At 39.1% G+C, this 27,135-nt stretch overlaps 1 protein-coding gene across 2 annotated transcripts in view; it reads left to right on the top strand.

The window, feature by feature from the left end:
- LOC132139681 (zinc finger ZZ-type and EF-hand domain-containing protein 1-like) overlaps positions 1–27,135 on the top strand; it is a 43,152-nt gene that overhangs the window by 1,560 nt on the left and 14,457 nt on the right. The window contains exons 2-43 of one of the 2 annotated variants that reach the window (XM_059548223.1): positions 309–453; positions 603–797; positions 1,508–1,691; positions 1,820–2,019; positions 2,622–2,832; positions 3,355–3,471; positions 3,746–3,924; positions 6,050–6,148; positions 6,333–6,424; positions 6,596–6,741; positions 7,075–7,180; positions 7,569–7,787; positions 7,936–8,006; positions 8,267–8,463; positions 12,157–12,290; positions 12,378–12,448; positions 12,564–12,678; positions 12,909–13,068; positions 14,466–14,587; positions 14,705–14,827; positions 15,417–15,586; positions 15,725–15,806; positions 16,004–16,205; positions 16,386–16,522; positions 16,609–16,852; positions 17,359–17,438; positions 17,526–17,616; positions 17,697–18,207; positions 18,535–18,699; positions 18,780–18,899; positions 19,091–19,252; positions 20,628–20,757; positions 21,275–21,413; positions 21,617–21,782; positions 22,208–22,470; positions 22,586–22,755; positions 22,929–23,067; positions 24,644–24,816; positions 24,981–25,261; positions 25,621–25,795; positions 25,950–26,082; positions 26,701–26,933. In XM_059548223.1, coding sequence (XP_059404206.1) covers positions 309–453; positions 603–797; positions 1,508–1,691; positions 1,820–2,019; positions 2,622–2,832; positions 3,355–3,471; positions 3,746–3,924; positions 6,050–6,148; positions 6,333–6,424; positions 6,596–6,741; positions 7,075–7,180; positions 7,569–7,787; positions 7,936–8,006; positions 8,267–8,463; positions 12,157–12,290; positions 12,378–12,448; positions 12,564–12,678; positions 12,909–13,068; positions 14,466–14,587; positions 14,705–14,827; positions 15,417–15,586; positions 15,725–15,806; positions 16,004–16,205; positions 16,386–16,522; positions 16,609–16,852; positions 17,359–17,438; positions 17,526–17,616; positions 17,697–18,207; positions 18,535–18,699; positions 18,780–18,899; positions 19,091–19,252; positions 20,628–20,757; positions 21,275–21,413; positions 21,617–21,782; positions 22,208–22,470; positions 22,586–22,755; positions 22,929–23,067; positions 24,644–24,816; positions 24,981–25,261; positions 25,621–25,795; positions 25,950–26,082; positions 26,701–26,933 — 6,852 coding nt within the window. Of the gene's footprint in view, positions 1–308; positions 454–602; positions 798–1,507; positions 1,692–1,819; positions 2,020–2,621; positions 2,833–3,354; positions 3,472–3,745; positions 3,925–6,049; positions 6,149–6,332; positions 6,425–6,595; positions 6,742–7,074; positions 7,181–7,568; positions 7,788–7,914; positions 8,007–8,266; positions 8,464–12,156; positions 12,291–12,377; positions 12,449–12,563; positions 12,679–12,908; positions 13,069–14,465; positions 14,588–14,704; positions 14,828–15,416; positions 15,587–15,724; positions 15,807–16,003; positions 16,206–16,385; positions 16,523–16,608; positions 16,853–17,358; positions 17,439–17,525; positions 17,617–17,696; positions 18,208–18,534; positions 18,700–18,779; positions 18,900–19,090; positions 19,253–20,627; positions 20,758–21,274; positions 21,414–21,616; positions 21,783–22,207; positions 22,471–22,585; positions 22,756–22,928; positions 23,068–24,643; positions 24,817–24,980; positions 25,262–25,620; positions 25,796–25,949; positions 26,083–26,700; positions 26,934–27,135 lie in introns of both variants that reach the window. The other variant, XM_059548222.1, reaches the window with a different exon arrangement.

The raw sequence follows: 27,135 nt of genomic DNA, 5'->3' as shown, positions 1-27,135 counted from the left end.
TACTATGGTACATTTTGTTAGAGCTTTCTGGAAGTGGCTATACTGATTTAAACATGAGTCACTTTCCTTTGCTTTACAAATGATTCCCATGCTGGCTCGAGTGCATTTATTATGTACAGTAGGTGAAATGAACAACTGATTCGAGAGAGCTAGAGAGACTAGTTGTTGTTGTCTTCCTTTTGTTTTCTGTTTGTCTTCTTCTTTGTGCGATACCTCACACAATACCTCAACCTAATATTTTTGTCACAGAATGTACAGACAAAAAAAAAAAGAAATTTCAAATGATCTCTTCCATTTGTGCTCTTTAGGCCTTTGGTCAGTTTGATGCTGAGGGTGATGGGATTGTTGATGTGGAGAACATGCTCACAGCACTAAAAAACTCAAATGGAGCCAACCTGCAGGGAGAACTCAGTCATGTGATCAGGCAGCTTCAGGCATGCTCTTTGACACCAGGTGGGGCAGCAGTCGTGAATGCTTATTTATTTGAATGCAGTGGTGACAGGTGGTCAAATATCCAAAGTTGACCATGCCAGGTGGCTATGCAAATGATTCTCAATGTTTGACTCAGTTGTTGGCCTCTTTTACCCTTCATGCTCATCCAGGATTTGTGGATATCTTCTCCAAGTCCAAGGACCGTCTCAAAGCACATGCCTCCAAAATCTTGAAATTCTTGCACCGGAATCGCATCCCCAGCAGCTCCATCCCATTCCCTGTGCTGGATGGCTACAACAGCATCTGCACCATGAGGTCTTCTGTAGTGCAGGACTTCCTGGATTACCTGTTACAGAAGGAGAAAGGTAAATGGCGGATGGAGGGTGGAGTGGTAACAACAATTATTGTTTAGGGCTGCAGGGATGACATTTTTTTGTAGGCCAACTCAGAAGTGAGCGTGGTTCCACCCAATAGGGATTTTCATTGGCTTTTTGGATTATTGCAGAAAATTAGCTCTGTGAGCAACAAAAGTTAAAGATTTTTACATGTTTTGTTCATCAAGATAATCTTCACAAATGAACACAGCTTTCATTATTTTTTAAAGTGACAGTCTTGTCATGTCTTAACGTGATGTGTGGCCAAGTACGGTGTCCCATACTTAGAAATGTGTGCTATGCATTTATCCCATTTAATGTCCTCATTGACCTCTGTAGTACCATCTAGCCACTTATTAGCAACTCAAAATGCATAAAGGCATAAAAAAAATCAGGTGTAATGATGTTAATTTATACAGTAAAACTTGAAAATATATTAAGGTTGTGTTCATCACAGACCTTATTTCCAACATTAATCAAAATCCCATTCAAAACACTCACTTTCGGACAATGGAACCAATATGTTTTTTGCTAGTTATAGGGCCCATATTCCTGCAGCACTCAATTGGAAAGGATAATTAAATAAAAATCAGTTTCCATTTTGTGCTGCTAGAGGTGAAGTTTACTGTGGATAATATGTGAGACAATGTCCTCCATCTCCTTTGTTCTTCATATTCATATTCTGCTGACTGTCCTCTCAGATCTAGACATCCAGTACAGAGTGGAGCTCAATCATGACCCAGATGTGGATAAAGTTAAGGTGGTCACCCAGTGCTACAGCTTCATCGAAGCTTCATCCAATAGTGCAGATATCAACAAGATGACCAATGGTGAGACCGTGTCTTTCTGGCAGTCGGACGGTAGTGCTCGCTCACACTGGATAAGGCAAGTTGTCCATTTCATTGGTGCATCTACATGGAATTAAACTGTAGTCGATGATGCAATACATTCCATTACCTTCACTAAGTAATTAATTGAATACTACCACGTCCTCTGACCCACCACTTTCACAGGTTAAAACTGAAGCCAGACATAGTTTTGAGACGGCTGGCCATTGCGGTAGCATCTAATGACCACAGCTACATGCCACAGCTGGTGTCTATAGCTGTAGGAAAGAACCGGCGCTCCCTGCAGGAGATCAGAGATGTGAGGATCCCCAGTAACGTCACGGGTTACATACCGCTACTGGATAACGCCAACATCAGCCATCCTTGTGAGTACACACTTGTACAGCAGAATTTTCAGTTTGAAGCTTTAATTTGTACACTACTATTCAAAAGTTTGGGGATTTTGAAAGAAGCCTTTTATGTTCACCAAGGCTGCATTTATTTGATCAAAAATACAGTAAAACCGGTAATGTAAAATATCATGTGATTGGAAAGTTGATTTTCAGCAGCCATCACGCTACAGTCGTCAGTGTCACATGATCCTTCAGAAATCATTATAATATGCTGATTTGTTGCTCAACAAACATTTCTTATTTTTATCAATGTTGAAATGTTGTTCTGCTTAATATTTTTGTGGAAACTGCATTACATTTCTTTCAAGATTCTTTATGAAAAGCAGATTAAAAAGAAACACATTTATTTGAAATAGAAATCTTTTGACACTTTTGATCAATTTAATGCATCCTTACTGAATACAAGTATTGACATCTTTAATAAAAATTTTTTTTTACTATTCCCCAAACTTTTGAACGATAGATATACACAGAATTTGCATACTCTGAGTGGTATGTAAAGAGTGACTGTATTTTCTGATTATTTCTAGTATACTAGTCAGAAAGCTCTTGTAAACTTTCCTTTTGTCTCTCAGACATTCAGATAAACATTAAGCGCTGCCTCAGTGATGGCTGTGACACACGTATTCATGGTCTGAAGACGATGGGCTACCAGATCACCAAGAGTAAAGAGGTTTCGGTATCTGATGCCTCGGCTATATGGTATCTGTCTCTCCTCACATCTCTCGTCACCGCTTCCATGGAAACCAATCCTGTGCTTGCGCAGACCGTCCTACAGAGCACACAGTAAGTCAAGAGAAATGACTAATGAATATTGCTTCTCACAAAAGCATGGTAGTAATAGCACTAAATTTGTTGTTTTATAGTCATGTGCTGCACACTGATATTGTGATTGTATAGTGTCCTGGATGGTAGCTTTATTTTTGATTTCTCTATGGTGCCTAGTGCATTTTGATTTTAAAATCTGATTTGCATTTGTTGAGACGTGTACACTGCCATGCAAATGTTTGCGGTCAGTAAGATAGAAAAAATGCTTTTGTTAATCAGTGATGCACTAAATTGATCAAAAGTGACAGTAAATACTTGTATAATGTGCCAAAAACTTTCAGTTGATCTAAGGAACCTGAAAAACTTGATCATGGTTTCCACAAAAATAAGCAGTACAAGTGTTTTCAACATATTATAGAATGGTTTCTAAAGGATCATGTGACGCTAAATACTGAAGTAATGGCTGCTTAAAAAAAATAATAATAATATCGAACAGTTTATTTTACTGTTTTTTTTTATGCTTTTTCTTTTCTTTTCTAGGAAAGCCTTACAGCACATGCCACCCCTGTCCTTAACGGCATGTTCAATGGAGTTTCCCAAATTCCTCTCTCCAAACATTCTGGAAGAGGTAGATGGCTTTTTACTGCGCATAGCAGGGTAAGAATCAAGCTCTACTAGCACAAGCTCAGTTCAGCATGTATAATTCTGTTATTAATAGGTCAAAACAATTCTGACACGGAGGGCAGCAGTGGCAAACCCCTTATGGTTTTAATATTACAATACAAGTCAGCCTGATAATAATGGAAAACTGTTTTCTATCAGTGAATAATTACAGCGAACAGTGACCTGATCATAATTGGTCACTCTGCTCTTCTCTGCGGAGAAAGCTCATCAGAAGTGCTTTGCTTTTAAACATCCTGTCTCTCTCTAGCTGCTGTGTGTCCCCTGAGGCTGAGCTGACTCTGTTAGCATTTGCTCTGGCTCGAGGCAGCGTGGCTAAAGTCCTCATCTCTCTGTCTGGTATCTGTGAGCATCTGGATTCAGAGTACAGAGCTTCCGCACTGCTGGCTTCAATGGCGACGGTCCGGTTAAGACTACTCTACCGTAATGGTAATGCACATTCGATTTTCAGTATTTTTGATGCAATCAACCCCCACATGATGATCCTAATGACTGTTTATGAAAGTGAACTGCAGGAAAAGATGGACTGTATTAAGATAAGTTTTATTTTATTTTTTTAGTACTTACAGAGTGTGTCTGCCTCCCGAAAAATGTTAGGTAGATTATTCCAAAGTTTGGGCGCTAAATGGGAAAAGGATCTTCTGCCCACAGTTGATTTTGATATTCTAGGTATTATCAAAATGCCAGTGTATTGAGAGTGCAGTGGATGTGGAGGACTATAGTGCAATAAGCGCTCATTCAAATACTGAGGTGCTTAACCATTCAAGGCTTTATAAGTAATAAGCAAGATTTTAAAATCTATACGATGTTTGATAGGGAGCCAGTGCAGTGTTGACAGAACCGAGCTAATATAGTCATACTTCCTGGTTTTAGTAAGAACTCTAGCTGCTGCATTTTAAACCATCTAGAGTTTGTTTATTAAGCATGCAGAGCAACCACCCAATAAAGCATTACAATAATCTAACCTTGAGGTCATGAACGCATTAATTAACGTTTCTGAATTTCACATTGAGAGCATAGGTCATAATTGAGATATATTTTTGAGATTGAAAAATGCAGTTTTACAAATGCTAGAAATGTGATTTTCTAAGGAAAGATTGCTATCAAGTAGCAAACCTAGGTCCTATAATTAACACCTCTGTTTTTTCAGAATTTAGCAGTAAGAAATATCTCCTCAAACAGGTTTTTATATTGACTATGAATTCCATTAATTTTTTTAATTAGTTCGTTTTTCCAGGCCGCAAAGAAATATATAGAGCTGAGTATCATCAGCATAACGGTGAAAGCTAACACTGTGCTTCTTGATGATATCTCTTAAGGGTAACATGTAAAGCTTGTAAAGTAACGCCTCTAGTACTGAGCCTTGAGGTACTCCATACTGCACTCCATACTGATCGATATGATACCTCTTCATTCACTGCAACAAATTGATGGTGGTCATATGAGTACGATTTAAACCATGCTAATGGTTCAAATGGCTAATGGCTAATGGAACCATTTCCATTAATGCCAGCAAAGTTTTCTAGTCTATTCAAGAGAATGTTGTGGTCAATAGTGTCGAATGCAGCACTAAGATCCAATAGCACCAATAGAGAGATACAGCCACGGTCAGATGATAAAAGCAAATAATTTGTAACTCTGAGGAGAGCACTCTCAGTGCTATCAATGGTCTAAATCCTGACTGGAATTCCTCTCAGATACCATTTTTCTCTAAGAAGGAATATAATTGTGAGGATACTACCTTTTCTAGTATCTTGGACAGAAAAGGGAGATTTGAGATCGGTCTGTAATTAACTAGTTCTTTCAGGCCTAGTTGTGTTTTGTTGATGAGAGGCTTTAATAACTGCCAGTTTGAAGGTTTTGGGATATCCTAATGACAATGGTGAATTAATATGACAATGGTGAATTAATAATAATCAAAAGAGGATCTATGACTTCTGGAAGCACCTCTTTTAGGAGCTTAGATGGTATAGGGTCTAACATACATGTTGTTGGTTTAGATGATTTAACAAGTTTATACAATTCTTCCTCTCCTATAGTAGAGAATGAGTGGAACTGTTCCTCAGGGGGTCTATAGTGCACTGTCTGATGCGATACTGTAGCTGACGGCTGCATGGTTACACTTTTATCTCTAATAGTATCGATCTTGGAAGTAAAGTAGTTCAAAAAGTCATTACTGCCATGCTGTTGTGAAATGTCAACACCTGTTGATGCTTTATTTTTCATTCATTTAGCCACTGTGTTGAATAAATACCTGCGGTTATGTTTGTTATCTCCTAAATGAGATGAAAAATAATCAGATCTAGCAGTTTTTAATACTTTTCTGTAGGATAGCGTACTTTGTATTTATGTGTATATATATATATATATATATATATATATATATATATATATATATATATATATATACATACACAGAGAGAGAGAGCACTTATTTTAGAGAGGTGTACATTTTAATTTGTTTACAAATTAAAGGGTTAGCTGCATTTGCAATTTGTGCTACAGCTTTGTGATAGTTGTGTGTGTGTATGTGTGTGTGTGTGTGTGTGTGTAGGTAAACCCATCCAGCTCCATCTGCAGGCATGTGATGTAAAGAGTAAAGAGGAGAAGTCTGGCCCAGAAAACATGCTGACGGAGCCAAATACTGGAGATGGTACGCAAATCATGCATAACATTTCACCCAGTCCTGGTTTTATTTGGATTAGAGATGGGTACTCCATCTTTATCTTCACAGATAAATCACAGAGGTGCTGGGGTGAATAGGAATGCCTTTTAAAACCGCTTTGTGCTCATGCAAAGTTGGCACTCTCAAAGAGATGCTTCATTTGTACCTGCAGGTTTTCTGACAGAGAATGGAAAGAGGAAAGCCAGTGTGATTCTGTCCACTGAAAACCAGAGCTGCTTCCAGGTCACACAGATCAAGATAAAAGTGAGAGAAGCTTTAGTACACACTTGAGCATTTGTGCTTCGTACTAATTAAATATGAAATTAGAGTATGTTCTGTCATTATGGTAGTCAAATAAATGTCAGTTGGAAACATTCAAACTGATTTGATCTACACATCCTAGTTTTAAAGCACTGCTGTGTTCCTACACTTCAGGTGCGTAAAGGAGCTATTGGTGCTAAATGTGGCTTGATGTTTGCCTACAATGACAGCGAGGCATTTGATGCAGATAAACACTTCAAAAGATTCAAGAAGTACGACAGCTGGGACTACAAAGACTATAAAGAATTTGTCCAAGACAGGTATGTCACATTCTTATTCTGTAACATGATTAGTTGTTGTTTTATTTATATGGATTTAATTTAACATTTTTGCTCGTAAGAGACAAAAATGATCACATGAACTTTAAATGGTGCTTGTTTTGGAATGTGTGAGAGAGTGCAGGCTGTGTGAGTGTGAAGTATAGCGTGAGAATTCATTGTCTTGCCTGTTGCATGTGAGAGTGTTTTTTGGTCTTTACACATGTGCACAAGGCCTAGGTGGCTGTAAACTATAGTTGACCTCTTATCTGACCTGTTATCTGCCTCTGTACCCCACATATGTGTATCACACTCACACACAAACACCCACTCCAGCACAAGGATGTCAGAGACCAGTGAGGATGAGCCCATTGGCTGGTTTGAGGTGGAAGAGGACTGGAACGACGTGGAGATCAAGCTGCAACAATGCAGAGTGTCAAAAGTATGGATTCTTTCTTTCTTTCTTTCTTTGATAGTTTGCTCTTGACACTGCCACAAAAAAAATGTAGAAAAAACCTTTTATTTTTTATTTTTTTAAAGCAACAATTTTGGTTATGGTAACGCACATTGTACAGTAAGCAATGAAATGCAGACTGTTTAAACACTGACGTGAGACAATCTTTTAACTTTTGTTTGTCATAAGAAAATAGCGCAGTAGCTTTCCCACAGTAAGTGCAAAGATAACAGAATGGCAAGTGATGTAAATGTGCGAATAAACCTAAACAGATAGCAATTAACAGTATGTTATTAACCCTATTTTTTTTGGGGGGGGGGGGGGGGGGGTCGTAACACTTAATTAACATCCACTCTTTCTGTCTTTCTGTGTGTAGTTTTTGATGGTGAAGTTCCTGTGTGCAAGGCAAGACACAGCAGAGCGGTTGGGGGTTCAGCAGATGAGTTTCAGTGGTTATTTATGTCCAGACTCAGAGCGGATGGAAGATGTGGAGGATCTGAGTGCTCAGGCCGAGGGGAGCATTTCAGGCCTGGTTACGGGTCTCACACTCGTGAAGAAAACCCTTTATTTCATCCAGCAGCTCACAAGAGAAATGGTACACCCACCAAATGTCCTCTTGCAAGTGATCTAATATATTTTTAACACAACTCTGAAATTCAAAATGCATTTTTACAGTGAACTTTGCAATTTGCATGCATCTCTAAAGAGAGCCTATGTTACAGGATGTGTCTCTGTCCAAGCAGAAGTCTCTGCTGGACTTCAGCGACCTCAGCATGCAGCTGTTCTGGGACTTCTACCGCAAACTCAGATCTATGTGAGTAAAGCTGTAATGTGAATTGATGTTTATATGTGCATGAATTGTAGTTTAAATGGTTTATAAATGGGATGTCATTTTTAATTCTCATACAGTGGGGTTACAAAGAGTATATGTTTAAAATCTGTTTCAGTATTCAGTTTCAGTTCCAATATTAATTTTACATTAATGTACTAATGCAGTAATGATGGCAAAAAGTGTTTAAAAATTATTTTTCTAATGTCTCCTTTGTTTGTGTGTATGCGCACATACACTTTCAGTGAGGGAGAGGAGGCCGTAAAGACAAGAGTTCTCCTGCTTCAGCTGTTCCAGAACTGCTTCCCAATGCTACCCAGCCTGACAGAGTCCCAGTCATCAGACATCACAGCCTCAGCTTCAGCCTCAGCATCACCCTCAGCCAGCACAGACGTGGACCCTACAGAAACTGTCGGAGAGCTCTACAGTCACTTGTGTCAAGGTAAGAGTCACATGCTGCTTTGTATGACTGTGCTGAGACTAGGGCTGCACGATAAATCGCATGCGATATGCAATAATAAATCCAGTTCTGTAATCGGCGGTAAATCTCCATCACGATCATATTTTGTGCATGTTTTGCGCAGCTTGACCGTGAACAATGGTTCTGTGTAGTTAATGCTGAACCATGTCTAAGCGCGCAGGTGATGGAGATTATTTAATATTTTTGAAATTGTGATTTTGAAAAAAAATTTTTAGAATTCGTTGAATAGAAAGTTATGTTATATGTTTATTATATATTTATAAGTATAAATGTTTTGTTACATTATACATTTCTTGCTGTCACTTGATCAATTAAATGTCTTTTCTAAATAAAAAAAATTAAAAATAAAAACACAACATAAAAACTCCAAACTGAAGAGTAGTGTATTTTCTAGTTTCCAGAAAATATCAGTGAAAATTGATGGCTGAAAACGCTAGTTACGTATGTAACTGTGGTTCTGTAAATTCAGGATGACCGCCAGAGGCAGTGCTAAGCACTAGTGGATAATCGCTGCGCCAGCTAAAACATGATTGTTCAGCTAAGAAAGAAGGTCGCATCTGATGGGAAGCTGCCACGGCTCGCCCTGTAACAGGCTCCGAAGTAGAGGACACCATGGCCTGACTGGCCAACGAGGTGCCAATAAAAGCACCCTGTGTTTGGACAGGAATATTTAGTGTAGGGTCTCCCATAGAAGTGGAAAAGGAGAGAACATGTACAATAGGTAGTTTGGACACTCGTGAGCTAACGCATTCTGTCCCAACGGACTGGAAGCCTCAGTCCTTGCAAAACACCAACGCCAATGTGTAACTTTGAAGCAAATAGATTGACCTCTGTCCTGCAGAAACGTTGCCAAAGCAGCTGTACCATATCCGGGTGAAGCCTCCATTCGCCCAGAAACAGTAGATCTCTGGACAGAGCATCTGCCACTTGATTGTCCGATCCTGGGAGATAAACTGCCTTTAATGAAGTCAGTCAGCCCTGAGACCATCTGAGGATCTTCCGAGTAAGTTGTAAAGACACAAGAGTCCTGGTGCTGACTTGGTGATACAAATGAAAGACTGTTGACGTGTTATTGGACTGAACAAGCACATGGTGGCCTGACAGATTTGTTAGGAAGTGTTGTAGTGAGCAGTATTCCTATGAATGTTATGGTCTGCTCTGAAACCAAGTGTCTTTTTGTGTCGTTCACAGTGGGGTCCAGCTTCTGTATATGCTCCAGAACAATGTTGGTGTCACGTAGAGAATGCAATCTTTTTGTAGCACAGGGCAGCCAATCGTCTAAATAGGGCAGAATCTTCATGCCCTTGTACCACAGAGGAGACAGGTGCACTCATGCATTTCATAAAAACATGAGGTGCCAGAGATAGCCCAATTTGCAGGACTCTGAACTTATAGACCTGACCTTAAAACGGAATCTTAGGAACTTCCTGTAGTGGGGAGCAATGGGAACATAGACGTAAGCATCTCTCAAGTCTACACTCACAAACCAGTCTCCTCACAGATCGAAGAACGTCAACTGTGTGCAACAACCTCAGAAAGGGAAGACCCTTTATTAACACATCGAGGCGTCGCAGATCGAGATTGGACGAAAACCACCATCCTTTTTTGGAATGAGGAAAATACGTTGAGTAAAAACCATCCCTCTGGGCCATTCAACTGGTTGCATCTTTGACGACTGTCGAAAGAATTCCTGAAAACTTAGGAAGCCGGTGTCAGAACTGCAAGTTGTATCACCTGTTCAGAGTCGACAGAACCCAGGGATCGTATGTTGATTTTTCACAGTAATGTAGATGTTGTGCAGTGAAACGGCCGACTGCCAACTCAGGAAATTTGGACCTATGGGGTGTGTGCTGACTTAGCCCCCCCTTAATGGTGGCGGGGAAAAGGTGGTGTGATTGAATCACTTCGGCCACTCTATGTTGCTGTGGTGTTTGGAGCTGAGGACTGCTGTGGTGATGCAACTGCTGTTCTGAGCTTGACATCCATCCTGTTGTGTGGCCTCTGATCAATTATTTATTTTTTCTAACAGTTCAGAAATGCCAGGCCAAAAAGATGTCCAGGTACAATAAGAAGTTCCCTCTCGTCTTCTCATAATCTTCAGGCAAACTTGACTGAGCAAGCCATACCTGACATCGTGCTGTTAGAAGGGTCACCAAAAGTGTCCCAAGTTCATTAGTCACATGACCTAGCGTCAACAGTGCAGTCTGTAAGGACTGAGGTACAGAGGGGTCAGTATTCCCGGACTCTAATTGTGGTGTTACAGGCAAGCAGCAGCTGGCAAATAGTATTCTAAGCTTGGGTTGTGTAGGCTACAGACTCGTATGCTTTTATTCAGTAATGTGTCAGTATGACCACCTTGCGCACTTGGGCGGCATACATTGCCTCTTAAGTGCTTCATCTGGTGATACCAGCAATGCTGCTACTAGCTGTTCAATTTCAGGTGCCCAACCTACCCTAATAGATTCAGCCTCAACCATTGAGGCAAGAGTGCGGGCTGTCTTCAACCTCCTCTTAGGCACTAGCCTGAATTCAACCGCAAAGTCCTTGCATGGTGGCATGGTAAATGTACTATCTGCATTTTGCCTGAAAAAGACATTAATCTTAACAGGCTGAACAGATTTAACGACCCAAATGAGCCACTGCCTTCCGCAGAATTGAAAGAATGTCATCAGGAGAAGATTGGCCTGCACTAGATGAATGTACAGACCCACCGCTTGAACCACCAGCAGCAGACTGGCTGGAGAGAGCATCCTGTGGGGGACCAGGCTGCATTGCAGGTTCCACCAACTCTTCATCAAGGAAATGTGAATTAGATGCAATCATGGGATGCAACTTGTCCACGGTAGCACTGTAGGAATGCAAAAAAAACTAAATATTTATAAAGTGAGAAGAATCACACGTGGATTATCAAAAATGCCTCTGGATAGAACCGTGGGGCATGTGACAGATTGCATGAGGGTAAATAAGTGAAAAGCTCAATGATAAATAGGTTAGTGAAGAGATGTACCTAAGTGCGGTCGAAGCACAGCGTATTGCCGACATAACAATCAAATATAACAATGTGTACTCATGGTCCAACCCCCTTGTGTAAATAAAAGAGATATTGCAACCCTATAACTACAATAGGAATCGGAGATCCTCAAATCAGATTCTGCTATTTGTTCCACGTTCTAGATTGAGGACAAAAGGAGACTGTGCCTTTGAAGTAGTTGCTCCCAAGCTGTGGAATGCTCTTCCTCTGAAACTGAGATCTGTGGACATTTTTTAAAAGCAGCTGCAAATGCTTGTTTAAACTTTAAACTTTCATCTAATCTGTTCTTTTAATTGATATGTCTAAACTTGCTTTTGTCTAATCTGGTCTTTTAACTCTCATGTCTATTTTTAATATTTTTGTTTACAATTTTGATGTAAAGCACTTTGTGACACTTGCTCTTGAAAGTTGCTATAGAAATAACCATGACTTACTTACTAGTTCTTAGCACTGCCTCTTCTGGTCAGGAGGAATGAAAATGAACACTCTGTGACATCTTTAAAACATTCACTTAAAATGTTTAATTAAGGGAATTAAGTGACTAAGTAATTTATAGCCATGTAATTATGCCATTGTATTTTGATGGTGGTTGAGAGAATAACCCATAGTTTTGTGCTGTCCAGTGGTGGATGGCCCTAAAGGAGAGACTGCAGTGGAGAAAGCTCTGACAAAAGAAGCTGTAAAAGCCATCCTCAATGGAGCCGCTATTTTCTTTCCTGACAAACAGAGCCAGAGGGACAAACTCTTTTACATGATGGTAAGACTGTGAGGGTCTACTTGCCTTTTCTGAATATTATTATTGAGTTGCTTTTTATGAACTTGTTGTTGTTGCTGCTTTTCTCAGAAAAACATAACTGAGGAAAATCAGCCAGAATCTGTGAAACTGACATTCGAGTCTCTCTGCAGTTACTTCAGGTATCAAACTCCTCCCTTTATGCTAGTATTCTTTTCTATCGCTGTCATGTCCTGTAAAACTATACAGCCTACTTTCTGCTCTCACACATAGTCTCTCAATAATCTCTGTTTGCAGTGATCAAGACCCGAAAGGTCTCCTCTTGCTGCCTCCTAAAGGAGCCCCATCTGACTTTGACATGTCACCTGTCCTGACCGTCATGGACACGCTGCTCATTGTGGCCACTAGAGAAGTATGTCTGCCCCGTGCTGGCAGCCGCCGACCTCATCTAGTCACCACTGGACACATATATAAGCTCTTGCAAATAGCTGACACATTCTTTAGATGTTTACATAGTGCATTAACATTTGTTAGCTGAAACATCATACTGTAATGCATTTCACTAATAGTTTTACCTTCTCTAGCTTTATAAAGAGCGCTGTGATGGTGATACATTTAACATTCCCCTCTCCCTTTCTTCAGTGTGAGGTGTTGATGTTGGATTCCAAAGGGGGTTCCATTTGGAGAGTCCTGCTGTCTCTGTTCTGGGCTTTACAGGGCAGCCTGCTGTCCTGGTGCTTCCTGCAGCTCAAAGGAGGAACTGCCACCTCTGCTGATCTGGCTAGGGAAATCCTCATTAAATGTTAGTGTGATTTTATTTATTTTTTCTTTCCAGTCTGCTTTTATAGGCAGGGGTGCACATAAGTGGTCCGCAGTTCCGCATGCCTGACCAAAATAAAGAATGCGTTATATACATATGTTCTGACAGTGCATTTGCGTACCGACATGGTTAACATCTGTTAATACACAATTACCATTTTAGATCACAAACTGTACTATATAAGTTTTATTTTCAACCTGAAAGCATAAATCTAGGCTAAGCCATGTCGTTTTCAAAGCACAATGCAAAACTGTGACATACATCCACTGACGCTCTTTAATCAGCAGCAGCGCTAAATCCGGAAGCGCGTATACTTACTTGCTGGCAACCTGCCAAAATAAAAGCCTGCTGATTTTAAGTTTGAATATGATGATGAAAATGCTTTTATTTATTTATTTTTAGACAAGACATAGATTTTTATCAAAAGCGACTTAAAATTGGGGAATACTGTACATAAAGTGATTCTTCTTAAAGAGGCAAACAAAAAAATAAAAGGCTAATGTTTAGTACTTCTTTCTAAGTTTACTATAAAATAAATTTATATGTATTTAATACTAGGACTGCCTTTTATTTTTAATAATATTATCACACACTATTATTTAGTTTATTTACTATTATTTTATAATAATAAAAAACTATTATATAATGCAATAATATTATAACTATTATTAATTCATTTTTTATAGTTATATTTAATGGGTCACGCTATATGCAGTGTGAAGACCAAACCAAATCTCCAGGTTCTCTTATGAGAACCAGGCTGAAAAAATTATGTGCACCCTTGTTTATAGGGCCCCTCAAAATACAGTAGGGTTAAAAATCCGAGATCTCTGTGGTAAAGGTATATGTTAAATATGTATATTTAAAAAGTCATTTTTATTGCAAATTATATTATGAACATAAGTTCAAAAGCTGAATAGAAGAATTAACATTCAGTGCTCAAGTGGCATGTTTGTGTAAAATCTGATGATGAGAATATTTGAAAGTGCGTCATAGAGGAGTTAAGTTTAAATTTGGATTTCTAGTTTTTCAGTGGTCTCTGTCCTTAAGCAGCACAACTATTTTCAAAAATAATATTGATCAGAAATGTTACATGAGCACCAAAGCAGCATATTAGAATCATTTCAGAAGGATCATGTGACACTGAAAATCACAGCTGAAAATTCAGCTTTGCCATCACAGGAGTAAATTACATTTAAAAAAAATATTAAAATAAATGTTTTTTGTGATATTTGACTGTTACTCTTTTTACTGTTTATCAAATAAATGCAGCCTTACCTTAAAAAGAAATTACAAACCCAAACTTTTGAACGGTAGTGATTATTTGCAGTAGTCTGACACAGTGTGAATACATCTGTGTTGTTTCTCTTGGAAATTAGATGTGGAACAGTTCCTGTCAGGTACCAGAGACATTCTGAGTCGTCTTATCAAGCGCTTCTCTGGGGCTGACATCATGGAGAAACTCAGTGGATCCATCCTCGCCATGGCAACAAGACAGCTGGTAGCAGACCGATTTATCCCACTATATCTTTAATTTAGTCTTTGTTTATTTTTTGTTCATTTATTCATGCTTCTGTTTGTACAGTATATATATAATGTGGATTGTGTGCTGTTGTAGACAATCTTCCTTCTGGAGCTGTGCGCTTTGGATATTCCTCACTGTGTGCTGCTCAAGAGATTCTACCCCCTGGCAGACCTCCTCAAGAAGCTGTCTGGAGACACAGAGGACATCTTCTCTAAGGTCAGTTCACTCTGTGTCTTAACACATTTAATTTCAAATAAACAGAATTAAAATGACTGAAAATTTATGTAAAAGAATATTTCACTTGGGTTATTCACTTGTCATTTAAAAAGCAAGATAACCAAGCAATTCAAGTTTATTTGTATAGCGCTTTTTACAATACAAATCGTTCAAGGCTTCATCTCATTTCTAGTTTTACTTGATCTTAGGTCTGCGTTCGACACCATAGATCATGACATACTCCTAGATCGATTACAAAACTAAACAGGTATTCAAGGGCAGGCTCTAAGATGGTTTAGATCCTACCTGTCCGGTCGCTACCATTTTGTTTACTTAAATGGGGAGTCATCTCATTTATCATCAGTAGAATATGGAGTGCCACAAGGATCTGTCCTAGGTCCCCTTCTATTTTCAATATACATGTTGCCCCTTGGTAATATTATTAGAAAATACGGAATTAGCTTCCACTGTTATGCTGATGATACTCAGCTATATATCTCAACGAGACCAGATGAAACTTCTAAATTATCTAAGCAACTAATAAATTAACCATGGTGTGAATAATGCATTTATCAGCGTGTGTTTATAGGTTGATATGGAGGGCTGTCAGCAGACTCAGCAGCCTGTTGTATTAAGGACATGGCATATGGAGTCGCCTCATAACTATGAGAACAGCAGACATGAGACCACCGTCTTCGTCTGTCCTGGCGCCTCGTCCTTTGAGGTGGAGTTTGATGAACGTTGTGAAACCGAGAAAAGGTGTGAAGGGCTTATGCCACCTTCTGGTGAAAACAGGAATCAAACTCACACTTTACCTGTTACTGATACCATTGTGGCTTGAGTTCAAGTGCGCATTATATTTACACTAATTGAGTGTTTTTTGTTTTTGTTTTGTAGGTACGACTATCTGGAATTCACTGATGCTAGGGGAGGAAAAGTGCGATATGATATGAAGGTCGGCACAGAGAAATGGCCAAAGGTACAAAAACGGCTTTATTATGTTTATGTAATGAATTATATAAAAAATAATTCGTTAAAATGAATGCAATTAATTATACCCCTTGCTTGAACGTAATTCCATTCTTTTATTTACTCTGAGATCTTGAAGAAGAACAAACTGAGCAAACAAAGTTTTTAGTCATTAGTCAAAAAATGTATGTACTGTTATGTTTTCAGAAAGTGACGTTTAAAGCGGGTCCCCAGCTGCAGTTTCTGTTCCACTCAGACAGTAGTAATAATGAATGGGGTTACAAGTTCACCGTGACAGCATATGGTCTGCCAGACATCAGCGTGTCCTGGACCTCTGACCTGCAGCTCCTTGTGTCCAGGCTAATGGGCCGTCTGGCCTCCCGCACCATGGCTTTGAAATCACCTTATGGTGGGATAATTGATTATTTTTGTTTATTTCTCTGTTAAATTATTTTAAAAAGGCTAACTTTATTCCTTGTGTCTAATTAAACAAAAAATTTTCCACATAAATGTATATAAATTGCAGATAGTTGTAAAAGTGTGGAAGCATAATGACTTACGTTTTGTTATGTCTGCCTTCCCCTTGAAGAGATCCGTGGTGTAAAAGAGTTACCTGCAGGCTTAATGAACCATGTCCTGTCCTGTCCTCTATGGAAGCCTATGTTCAGACATGGTTTGAGTGGACTTCCTGGAGAAATAAAGTTGGACAGCTCTGACACCAACCAGGTGAGAATACTTGGATTATGACTTTATCTGGGTGTTTCAGTCTAAAAAAGGTCTAATCATGTTTGTGCATCTTTTTTGTTCTGCAGGAAGAGCCAGATCCTTTGGGAGATGAATTTGTGAAATTCCTTAAGGACTTTGCTTGCTGGGATACTTTGCAGGATTCTTCTGATGGCAGGACAGAGCTCATGAGGGCCCTTTTTTTGACCTGCAAGAAGCAACCAGTCAGGAACGAGATTGCTGCAGGTTCAAAAGTGGACCAGGCTGTGAACGCCACCTGGGCGGCCATGGTGTATCACACACCAGCACTTCACCACAGTCTTAAGAGCTTTGGTAATTAAAGACATTTTGAGAGTTTATGTATATGTGTGTATATATATATATATATATATATATATATATATACACGCGTGTGTGTGTGTGTGTGTGTGTGTGTGTATATATATATATATATATATATATATATATATATATATATATATATATATATATATATATATATATATATATATATATTAGTATGTGTGTGTATAGGCTAATAAAAACAGAACGTAAAATAAACAGTATTTGCAGTATTTGGTCAGTGCCACAAATTTGATCAATGACTTGAAAACAGAATCTTATATTTCTTGTTGATTTTACTTTATAATGTTTCATAATGTCAAAATTCTAAAACTCCGGGGTCAAGTTAAACCATCAAAGACTTGGTTCCTTGGTGCAGACAGTTTTTGATATCTCTTTCTGTAAGTTGTTTGTAGGAACAGGACAATTTGGTGGTCCTACATGTCAGTCCCAGTGTCCTTTTGATCATATTTCCTCTCTTTTTCCCTCTGCATTAGTTGCTAAAAATGGCCAGAGCAGTCTTAGTGAGGACCTTCTGCAGGTCTACACCCTTGCCGATGGCACCAGAACATGGATGGTTAGTATGGCTTATGATTTTTGGTTTTAAAATAACATTATTAGTATTATTATTATATTATTTCGCCCTTTTGATCTGTTTTGGTAGTTGGAAATGAAACAGCGCTACCTTATGGGTAAAATGAATGGAGTAGAGGAAAAAGAAGATGGACCGAATGAGGTCACAGTGGAGTCACTTGGTAAATATTGATGCTATAAATACGCCTTTGATGCTCAGTTTCTTAAACTAATACTGCTGTCTCTTTTTCACTCTTAACAGCTGAACGTTGCATCAGTAGAAGTTTGTTCCTCTTCCGATTCAGCCCGAGTGGAGGAACCTTTGCACTTCCAGAACAAGACTCTTCCAGACCAGAAGATGGCGCCTGTGCTGCTCCTCTTCTTCTTCGATCTGTTTCCACCTCAGAGGGAGACTTCCAGGCCAGCCCCTCAGCTTCCTCCATTTCCCAGCCTCCCGAGGGAGCAGAAGCAGCGATGACCCCAGGGGCCAGTCATCGTGACCAGACATTCGCCGCACCAGTTGATGCTGGACCTTCTAGCAACATCAGTTCTCAGGGTGCCACTGGCTCCTCAGAAAGTCTTCAGTCCCAAACAGGAGAGCCTCTGTCCCCGTCTATCTTCCCACGTAAAGCACCTTTCAGTCGGGGACGCCTGAGGCTCCTTTCCTTACGATCTATGGAGGAGCCTCGCATGGCACCACCTGTTAAAGAGCGCTTCCCAATCCTCAAACACATCCTCTGCTTTATGAAAGACATGGTCATTAATGAGAGCAGGTATTTTCACCTCATTATGTAAATGGCTAGATGTGTATGATGCTATGATTCAACAGATTTTGATGCATAAACTAAAAGGGATAGTTCCACCTTATATTGTTCAAGACTTGTATGAATTTTTGTCTTCTGCTGACTTAAGAGAAGATAGTTTGAAGAATGTTGGTAACCAAACCATTGCTGGTCGCCCTTGACGTCCATAGTGTTTTTCCTCCCTTACTATGGAAGTTTTTTGTTTCATAATGTTTCTTTGTTTCGTTAAAAAAAACTCAAAACCTTCAGTATATTTCCAGGTTTATTTGTTTATTTCTGACTTTTCTGTGTGTTCAGTGTTGTTCATACTCTGGCTCTGAAGAAGGCCCAGGCTCTGAGTGTGTGTGAGGTGCTGGAGCTCGTGCAGCAGTGTATACTCACCCTGGGGAAACCGCACCTCTTCCAGGCACCCTGCATTTTGTTTCTCCAGGAACTCTTGGCGTGTCAGAAAGATTTCACCAAGTTTGTTACTTAAAAAACCATTGACATTTATAATATTACTAATTATCATTATTTTAACTTGATCTGTCTGTCTTTCTCAGTTACTTTTCTCAGTTGATGGGCAGTGGGCAGGAGATGAGGGAGCTGGTCAGGCATTCGTATCATCGGCTTGTTCTAATGCTTGTAGAAGCCCTGCAGGGCTTTAATGCACTGAACGAGAAGTGGGTTTTTAAATATTGAATTAGAATTTTGAAAGCATTGTGTTTTTTGGAAGTAGCTAATAATAAATATAATACACAAGGATTCTCATTACATTCTTGATGAATCAAGACAACCGCAGTAGTCCTTGGACAACCATTTTTTTTCTATATGTCCTTTATGTCTTATGTCCGCTATGTCTTTATGTCCTTAGGGTCCTGCTGCCCGCCCTGTCATGTGTGCAGACATGTCTGCTGCATTTGCTGGATATGAGCTGGGAAGCAGAAGATTTGTCACTGTTTCTGGACATCAAACTGCCTGATCTTCTGCTCACCATGTCCCAAGAAAACATCAGTGTGCATGATATTGCCATCAGGTATGAGACTGGGATCAGAACACGTGCTGTACTAGGGATGTAGAGACTTGAGCCTTTATGTGGCCATTCAGCCAAAAATAAAAAATATATATATATCAAACCTCTGGTTGAGAAACACTGATTTAGAGTTCACATTATTATTAAAACGGGATGTTCTTTAAAAAAAACACATGAAGTGGGCTACTTACTACTGTGCCTCTTGAGATCAATGGAGTGATCTTTTGCCCATGCAGCTCTTATATATATCGGTTTTCTATCGGCTGTCGCCCCGTACTTTCCAAGATATCGGTATCGGCTGTCAAAAAAACCAATGTCGGTCCACCACTAATAACGATTTTTGTAAATAAGGTTGCTATGATGTCTACATTTTAGAAACATTTATAGACATTTCACAATTCTCAATACCACAGCAGAATCCTAGGGTAACTACTATTAGTTTAAAAAAAGTCCTAAAAAATTATTGAAATTAATTAAACAGTCAGTAATTAAAATAGCAAACTAAAAAATTCAATAGAAAAATTATACAAATGGAACAAACAGTTTTTTATGCATGTCTAAAGTATTCAACAGCCTATTACAGAAATTGAATGATAAAAAGGCATATTCTTCACTGTAAGAATTAAACTTCCTTTGTTTCTTACTAAAGCTACAAAAGTCCTTCAGTCAAGAGCAGTGAGTGATTTTAAATGTCTTTTGTTGTTTGATTAATATTAAGCACAAAGTCAGCAGGAGGAATATAGCCTGCTGTAACTTTAAGAGCAGCACAGATCCAATTTACAGTTACACACATATTTTCCTTCTCAATTGTTGTCGTTCATATATTACATAACCTACGAGGGATTATGTGAATAATCACCAAGCGACGTGTATTTAGGTGCGGACCTTAAGCTAAAAGTTGACTTAACATGTTTGTGTTCTGTTGCGTCTTTGAGCACGTGCACAGAAAGCCTCCTGAGCAACAGCGCAAGTTCTCTTTTGTGCTTTTAAAACATGAATAAATCTAACAAACTTTGATAAACCAATCACGTCCCATTTTGCATGTCACGTTACATGATTTTACTGATTTGCATGTGAAATTGTGGTTTTATGGAGGAGCAAAAGCACACCAATGGAAAGGGGTCTGAAAGGGGTGCAATTATCGTTTTATCTCGATTATTGTATTTTCATAATCGTTGGAGGTCGAAATTGAAATTATATTGTAAAGTTGTTGAAGACATCTCGAGGGCACACTTGGTGAACTGCTTTGTCATGAGTTTTGTTTTTTTGACACTGTTAATCTTCACTTAGTCCTCATCTCACAATCTAGGCTTAAATGTATCCTATGTTTTATTTGGCTTCTAATTTTTCCTTTTCTCCATTTGACATGATGGTGTAGTCAGTGGACGGAGGAGGATGAGATCGTTGACTACGAGAGGAACTGTGAATGGATGGATGAGTGTTTGGATGGCATGTTTGAGAAATGGTTTGACAAGATCAGCCAGGCGTCAGTGGAGGACAAGAGAAAGGTACAGATATCAAATCAAATAAATGTTTTTCTGTGCAATAAAACTGTAGCTCACAAAAGACTAATTACATTTTTATCACTAATGGAGACAAATAAGAAGACAGCTGAATGAACACAAAATCTAACCTTTGGGTGGAAGTAAAGCATTATTATTTATGCATGTAATGTTTATTGAATGTATTCCTGCAAAGCTTTTAACGTCATGACTCATGACTCAACATTTAATCTTTGCAAACACAAGCAAATGTCAGCAGCACCCATCAAAGCCTAATCATATGACACTCACCTTATTCAAGAAGAACAAATATTTGGATTAAGTTTAGTTTACTTAGTCTTTTTCAGTCAGTCTAATTTAACTGAAGTGTATTTTGCTCTCTGCAAACGCACAGACTAATTTGACATTTAGACAAGTTAAGTTGCAAATTGCCATAAAAATAATATTATTTACAAAGAACCTCATATGAAACTAAACATATTGTGCATTTTTGGTGCTCTTCACTGACTTTTGACCTTTGCAGATGCACATGTTCATTGCACGCTACTGCGACCTGCTGAATGTGGAGATTTCATGTGATGGCTGCGAGCGGATCGCACCATGGCATCGCTACCGGTGCTTGCAGTGCACAGATATGGACTTGTGCAAGACCTGCTTCCTCAGTGAGTCACACCATCACAGTCCGCAGCAATGGCTTATACTGTAATGAAGGAAAAACTAAATGTTAATGAAACATTATTTCCTTTTATTTATTGCATTCACATTAAGTTAGACACTACACAAATAATTTATTGCAGCAGTATATTTCTTGCACACTTGATCAGTTGGAGTGTGGGTATTGAAGAACTCCGTTCTCCTTGTTCAGGTGGTGCTAAACCAGAAGGCCATGAGGATGATCATGAGATGGTAAACATGGAGTATGCGTGTGACCACTGCCAGGGCCTTATCGTGGGCAGCAGGATTAACTGTAATGTTTGTGAGGACTTTGATCTCTGCTTTGGCTGTTACAATGCCAAAAAATACCCAGACAGGTAATAGACATCCCACATAAGTGTGAGAAGAACACTGAAGGCAACTAAACAATGAACATGAAAATATAAAAGATTTGCAAACAATTTTTTACATCAAAACTATCCACATCGAGTCAGATACAAAACGTAAATCAATTTATGGCAAGAAGAATTGGATACCTCAAATGAATGAATGAATTTCACATCTGGTTATTTAGAGATGCAAATCTTTTTTCATACCTTTGTTGTTTTATATGTTTATTTAGGATTTTAATGTATTTTTATTTTGTATTTTTTACAATACATTTTAGTTTCATAATTTGGCAGTTCAGTGGGAAACGTTGTTATTAAGATATTAAAAAATATATATTATATTTGTTCATTATTATTATTATTATTATTATTATTATTATTATTACTACTGTTTTTCCCCCTTCTCTCTCCAGCCATCTGCCCACCCACCGTATCACAGTGTACCCTATGGTCACCATCCGCATCAGTGACCGTCACAGACTCATTCAGCCCTATATACATAACTACTCTTGGCTTCTTTTTGCTGCACTCGCCCTGTTTACATCTGAGCTGGTGAGTGAGAGAACGCAGGATGGAGATCCTCTGGATGATGTCACCCTTGGTTATGCCAGGGCTCTGCAGACCCACTGCTCTGACATCATCAATGAGTGTCTGCTGAAGGGACAGACTGGGAAAGGTAATCAATATATCTGAATGTTCATGATCTATTAAGAATGAAGTTGTGTGTGTGTGTGTTAATTAGAAATGGAAGTCTTGGTTGACGTGGCTGTATGTGCTGTTGTTTCCTGTAGGTTTGCGAGCCTCTCCCCTGCTGTCCCTGCTTTCTTCAAATGAATCGGCCACAGAGAGTGAACTGTGTCCTGTGACAGCTGGCTCTTTTCAGGACATCAGCAGCACAGACACCTCCTCACTTCCCAGCAGCACTACAGCTATCTGCTCCCCACCGCTACCTAAAGACAAAGTCAGTCACTGCACATACTACATTTCTGAAGCTTTTGGTCTTTTTATTTTTCAAGTCTTGTGACAAAAATTGCCAGGATATTGCTAACAACAATGTGATTGACCTTAAATGCTCAAACATTACTGTTTAACTTTTTTCTCATAAATGTCTTGTTTTTTTTTCCTCTTTACAAGAAACCACAAAAGCAGGGTCTGGATACAGAAGGAGATGAGAGGAGGAGGAAACTCATCTCTCAGGATACATCAGACTCGTCCAGTACAAGTCAGACACCCTCTGTGTCTAGTGAAGACACTCTGTCACCTGTAGTCAGAGGTGAGCCTTTGGGGGGGTTTGTTGTCTCTGATTCCCCTTTTCCACAAAGGCAGTTTGAGTGTTGGTTCGGAACCAAAACATTGCTGGTATGGCTGCATGATTAATCGCATGCGAATATCATGCATGTCTCGGCAGTAAAGCTGGTTCTGTGATTAGTAGCAAATGTCTATGACCTGCTTTCAAATGGAGCGGCATTTACTACACAGAGCCGCAGAACACTTCGACAGTGTTCTAGATTATTACATGCAGAGTTTTTAGGTCCTATAATTAACACCTCTGTTTTTTCAGAATTTAGCAGTAAGAAAGTACTCATCATCTAGGTATTTATATGGGCTATGCATTCCATTAGTTTTTCAAATTGGTATGTTTCTCCCAGCCCTGAAGATATATCGAGCTGAGTGTCATCAGCATAACAGTGAAAGCTAACACTGTGCTTCCTGATGATATCTCCTAAGGGTAATATGTAAAGCAAGAAAAATAACGTCCCTAGTACTGAGCCTTGAGGTACTCCATATAGCACTCCATACTGATCGATATGATACCACTTCATTCACTGCAACGAATTGATGGCAGTCAGATAAGTACGACTTGAACCATGCTAATGCACTTCCTTTAATGCCAGCAAAGTTTTTAGTCTATTCAAGAGAATGTTGTTGTCAATGGGTGTCGAATGCAGCACTAAGATCCAATAGCACTAATAGAGAGATACAACCACGATCAGATGATAAGAGCAGGTCATTTGTAAATCTAAGGAGAGCACTCTCAGTGCTATCAATGGTCTAAATCCTGACTGGAATTCCTCACAGATACCATTTTTTCTCTAAGAAGGAATATAATTGTGAGGATACTACCTTTTCTAGTATCTTGGACAGAAAAGGGAGATTCGAGATCGGTCTGTAATTAACTAGTTCTTTGGGGTCAAGTTGTGGTTTTTTGATGAGAGGCTTGTTAATAACAGCCAGTTTGTAAGTTTTAAGGGACATATCCTAATGACAGTGGTGAATTAATAATAGTCAAAAGAGGATCTATGACTTGTGGAAGCACTTCTTTTAGGAGGTTAAGACTGAATAGGGTCTAACATACATGTTGTTGGTTTAGATGATTTAAGTTTATACTATTCTTCCTCTCCTATAGTAGAGAATGAGTGGAACTGTTCCTCAGGGGGTCTATAGTGCACTGTCTGATGCGATACTGTAGCTGACGGCTGCATGGTTACAATTTTATCTTGGAAGTAAAGTAGTTCAGAAAGTCATTACTGCCATGCTGTTGTGAAATGTCAACACCTGTTGATGCTTTATTTTTCATTAATTTAGCCACTGTATTGAATAAATACCTGGGGTTATGTTTGTTATCTTCTAAATTAGATGAAAAATAATCAGATCTAGCAGTTTTTAATGCTTTTCTGTAGGATAGGGTACTTCCCTGCCAAGCAAATGTAAATAAGTGTGCTTGGCCTTAAAGCTCAAACATACCATTTATTTTTTCTCATCACTCAATCTTGTGTTTTTATTCCTCTTCACCTCTCCAAGAAATATGTATGTACAGTATATTAAGACAATTTTTTTTTTTTTTTAAGTTTCAGACTCAAATGGAGACACTGTCACATCTGCTACCTCAGAGAACATGGACGCATATAAAGACCAGGAGGAAAAGACAGCCCGGGGACCAATACAGGAACATGTGTTTGCTGAATGCTCCAGAGAGAGAATTCTGGGATTGTTGGCAGCCATGTTGCCTGCAACCAAACAGGTAACAACAACGATTCCAGTTTAATTTGTCATTTTAGGCTTTGGTTTCAGAAATTACTTGGAAGTTGTTCCTGAAATGAAGCCATTTCAAATACCTAATTTTTGTCTCACCTTTACATCCAAGAAACACAGAATATGAACATGTACACATTTAATCTTCTATAGGGCAGCTCGCTATCTTTGTCCAGCCTGAGTCCCATCCTGCCACTGCTGTTCAGAGTGGTCATCTCGAACGCCGGCTGTCTGAATGAAACATACCACCTAACACTAGGCCTTCTGGGACAGCTTCTCTTAAGGATCTCTCCTGCAGAGGCTGATGCAGCTGTGGCAGAGGCACTGACAGACAAATTTGAGTTACTTACCCTCAGAGATGGAGCAGCACTTGATGTTCCTGGCTGGAAGACCACTCAGTTGCTCTTCAGTCTGGGAGCAGTGTGTCTGGACAGGTACTTTGATTGAATGTGTTAAATATGGTTAAATATAATGTGTATTAGAGGCCATTTTAAATAATCATTATTGATGTACAAAGTCATATACACTATCATTCAAAAGTTTGTTATACATTCTCTCTCTCTCTCTATAAAAATAAATTAATGCTTTAATTTAACAAGCCTGCATTACATTTTTCAAAAGTGACATTAAAGAAATGTATGTAATTGTACAATTATTTGTCAAACATTTAGCTGAACTCTACCTTCACAGCTTTAACTTTGTTGGAAGTTTTTGTATTTTTAATGAACACATTTTCAGTTATTGTCACATAACATTGAGTCTGTGTCCATCACCTGTGTTTGCATTACAACAGTCGCATCGGTCTGGATTGGGCGTGCTCTGTGGCGGACATCTTGCGAAATCTGAACGTTTCTTCTCAGTGGTGTGCTGTTGTGGCAGCTTTCACTGATCACTGCATCCAGCAGTTTCCACAGCAACTCAAGAGAACCAACCTCTTCACTTTACTGGTGCTCGTCGGATTTCCTGAGGTATGAACCAAGATGTCACATGTGCGTGCTAACACAAATAATATGGGCCTGTATGAAGTTATGACATGCCGTCTGTATACTCGTTTGAAAATGCAAAAGCCCTTAGGAGATTTTGAAAGAGCGGTTTCATGATAAATGTGTCTGTTTATATCAGGTGCTGTGTATGGGGACTCAGGCTGTCTTCATTGACAACGCCAATGAAAAACACAACATGATTCTGCTCAAACACTTCACAGAGAAGAACCGAGCTGCTGTGGTGGACGTCAAGACTCGTAAGAGGAGAACAGGTGAGGGAAGAGCTGTCAGTGGGTTCTTCACACTGCTCACACTCATCTTTCAAATGTTCTCTGCTGTAAAAATAATACTGCTGACAGTTCAGAGCTGCAAAGTCTAAAGTCACAGACTGTCATTGACATTTAAACACACCTTAATTTGCAAAGGGTGTGTCAGCTTTACTTCCTTGTTGGTTCAGGTTTAACAGACTGTTCTTGTATGAAGGTACGTCTTGAGTAAACCTACTGGCTTCTAAAGCATTAATGATAACAGAGCAAATATTTGATGATCACTATGCTTATTTCTCAGCAGTAAAACAATCATATGCGAACAAAAAATTATATTGTAAGTATTTGTTGTGATCAAACTGGCTTTTTCAATTTCAGTTCTTTCAGTCAACCATCAAAAATATGTATGATTGAGGTTTAATGGGTAGCCCCTCGCTACTACCTTCAGAAATTAAACTGATGAAAACATTTCAGTTAATAGGATGATATGTTAACATTCAGTTGGGACCTTATAGCCTCAGCTAATGGCTGCTTAGAGGAAACATCGTTGGACACTCCCAATAGTAAAATAAATAAAGTGCATTAATGCATCTCTACTTTCTAAACATCTTCTTTTCCTTTCAGTGAAAGACTACCAGTTAGTCCAGGCACATGAGAGCAGTAGCAGGAATGATGCGGAGTCTCATGAGGGACGAGCTGTGTCCTCGACCTCCGCTCACCTGAGCCGCTACCTGAAGAACTTCACCTCCATTGTGAGTCACCTGCTGCAGGTTGAGGTGGAGAGCAGTGCCCAAGATGCTGTGGAGGCCACCTGGGTGCTCTCTCTTGCTCTTAAAGGACTCTACAACACTCTAAAGGTATTCCCCACACATCCTGGTATAACAAAAAAGTTTCAAGCCACAGAAACAAATACAGTGATCACAAAATTGTAATTTCATTGTTATGCAAGTGTGTGTGTATATGTATTTATGCATTTTTTTTTCAAGGGATTGATATTTTTATTCAGGAAGGTCACATTAAATAGCTTTTCTGCTCCTTAAATAACCCTGATAAAAAAAT

The sequence above is a fragment of the Carassius carassius genome, chromosome 4 (genome assembly GCF_963082965.1).
Source record: "Carassius carassius chromosome 4, fCarCar2.1, whole genome shotgun sequence".
Taxonomy (NCBI): Eukaryota; Metazoa; Chordata; class Actinopteri; order Cypriniformes; family Cyprinidae; genus Carassius; species Carassius carassius.
Note: the sequence above shows the minus strand (reverse complement) of the source record. Positions and strands in the feature narration are given on the sequence as shown.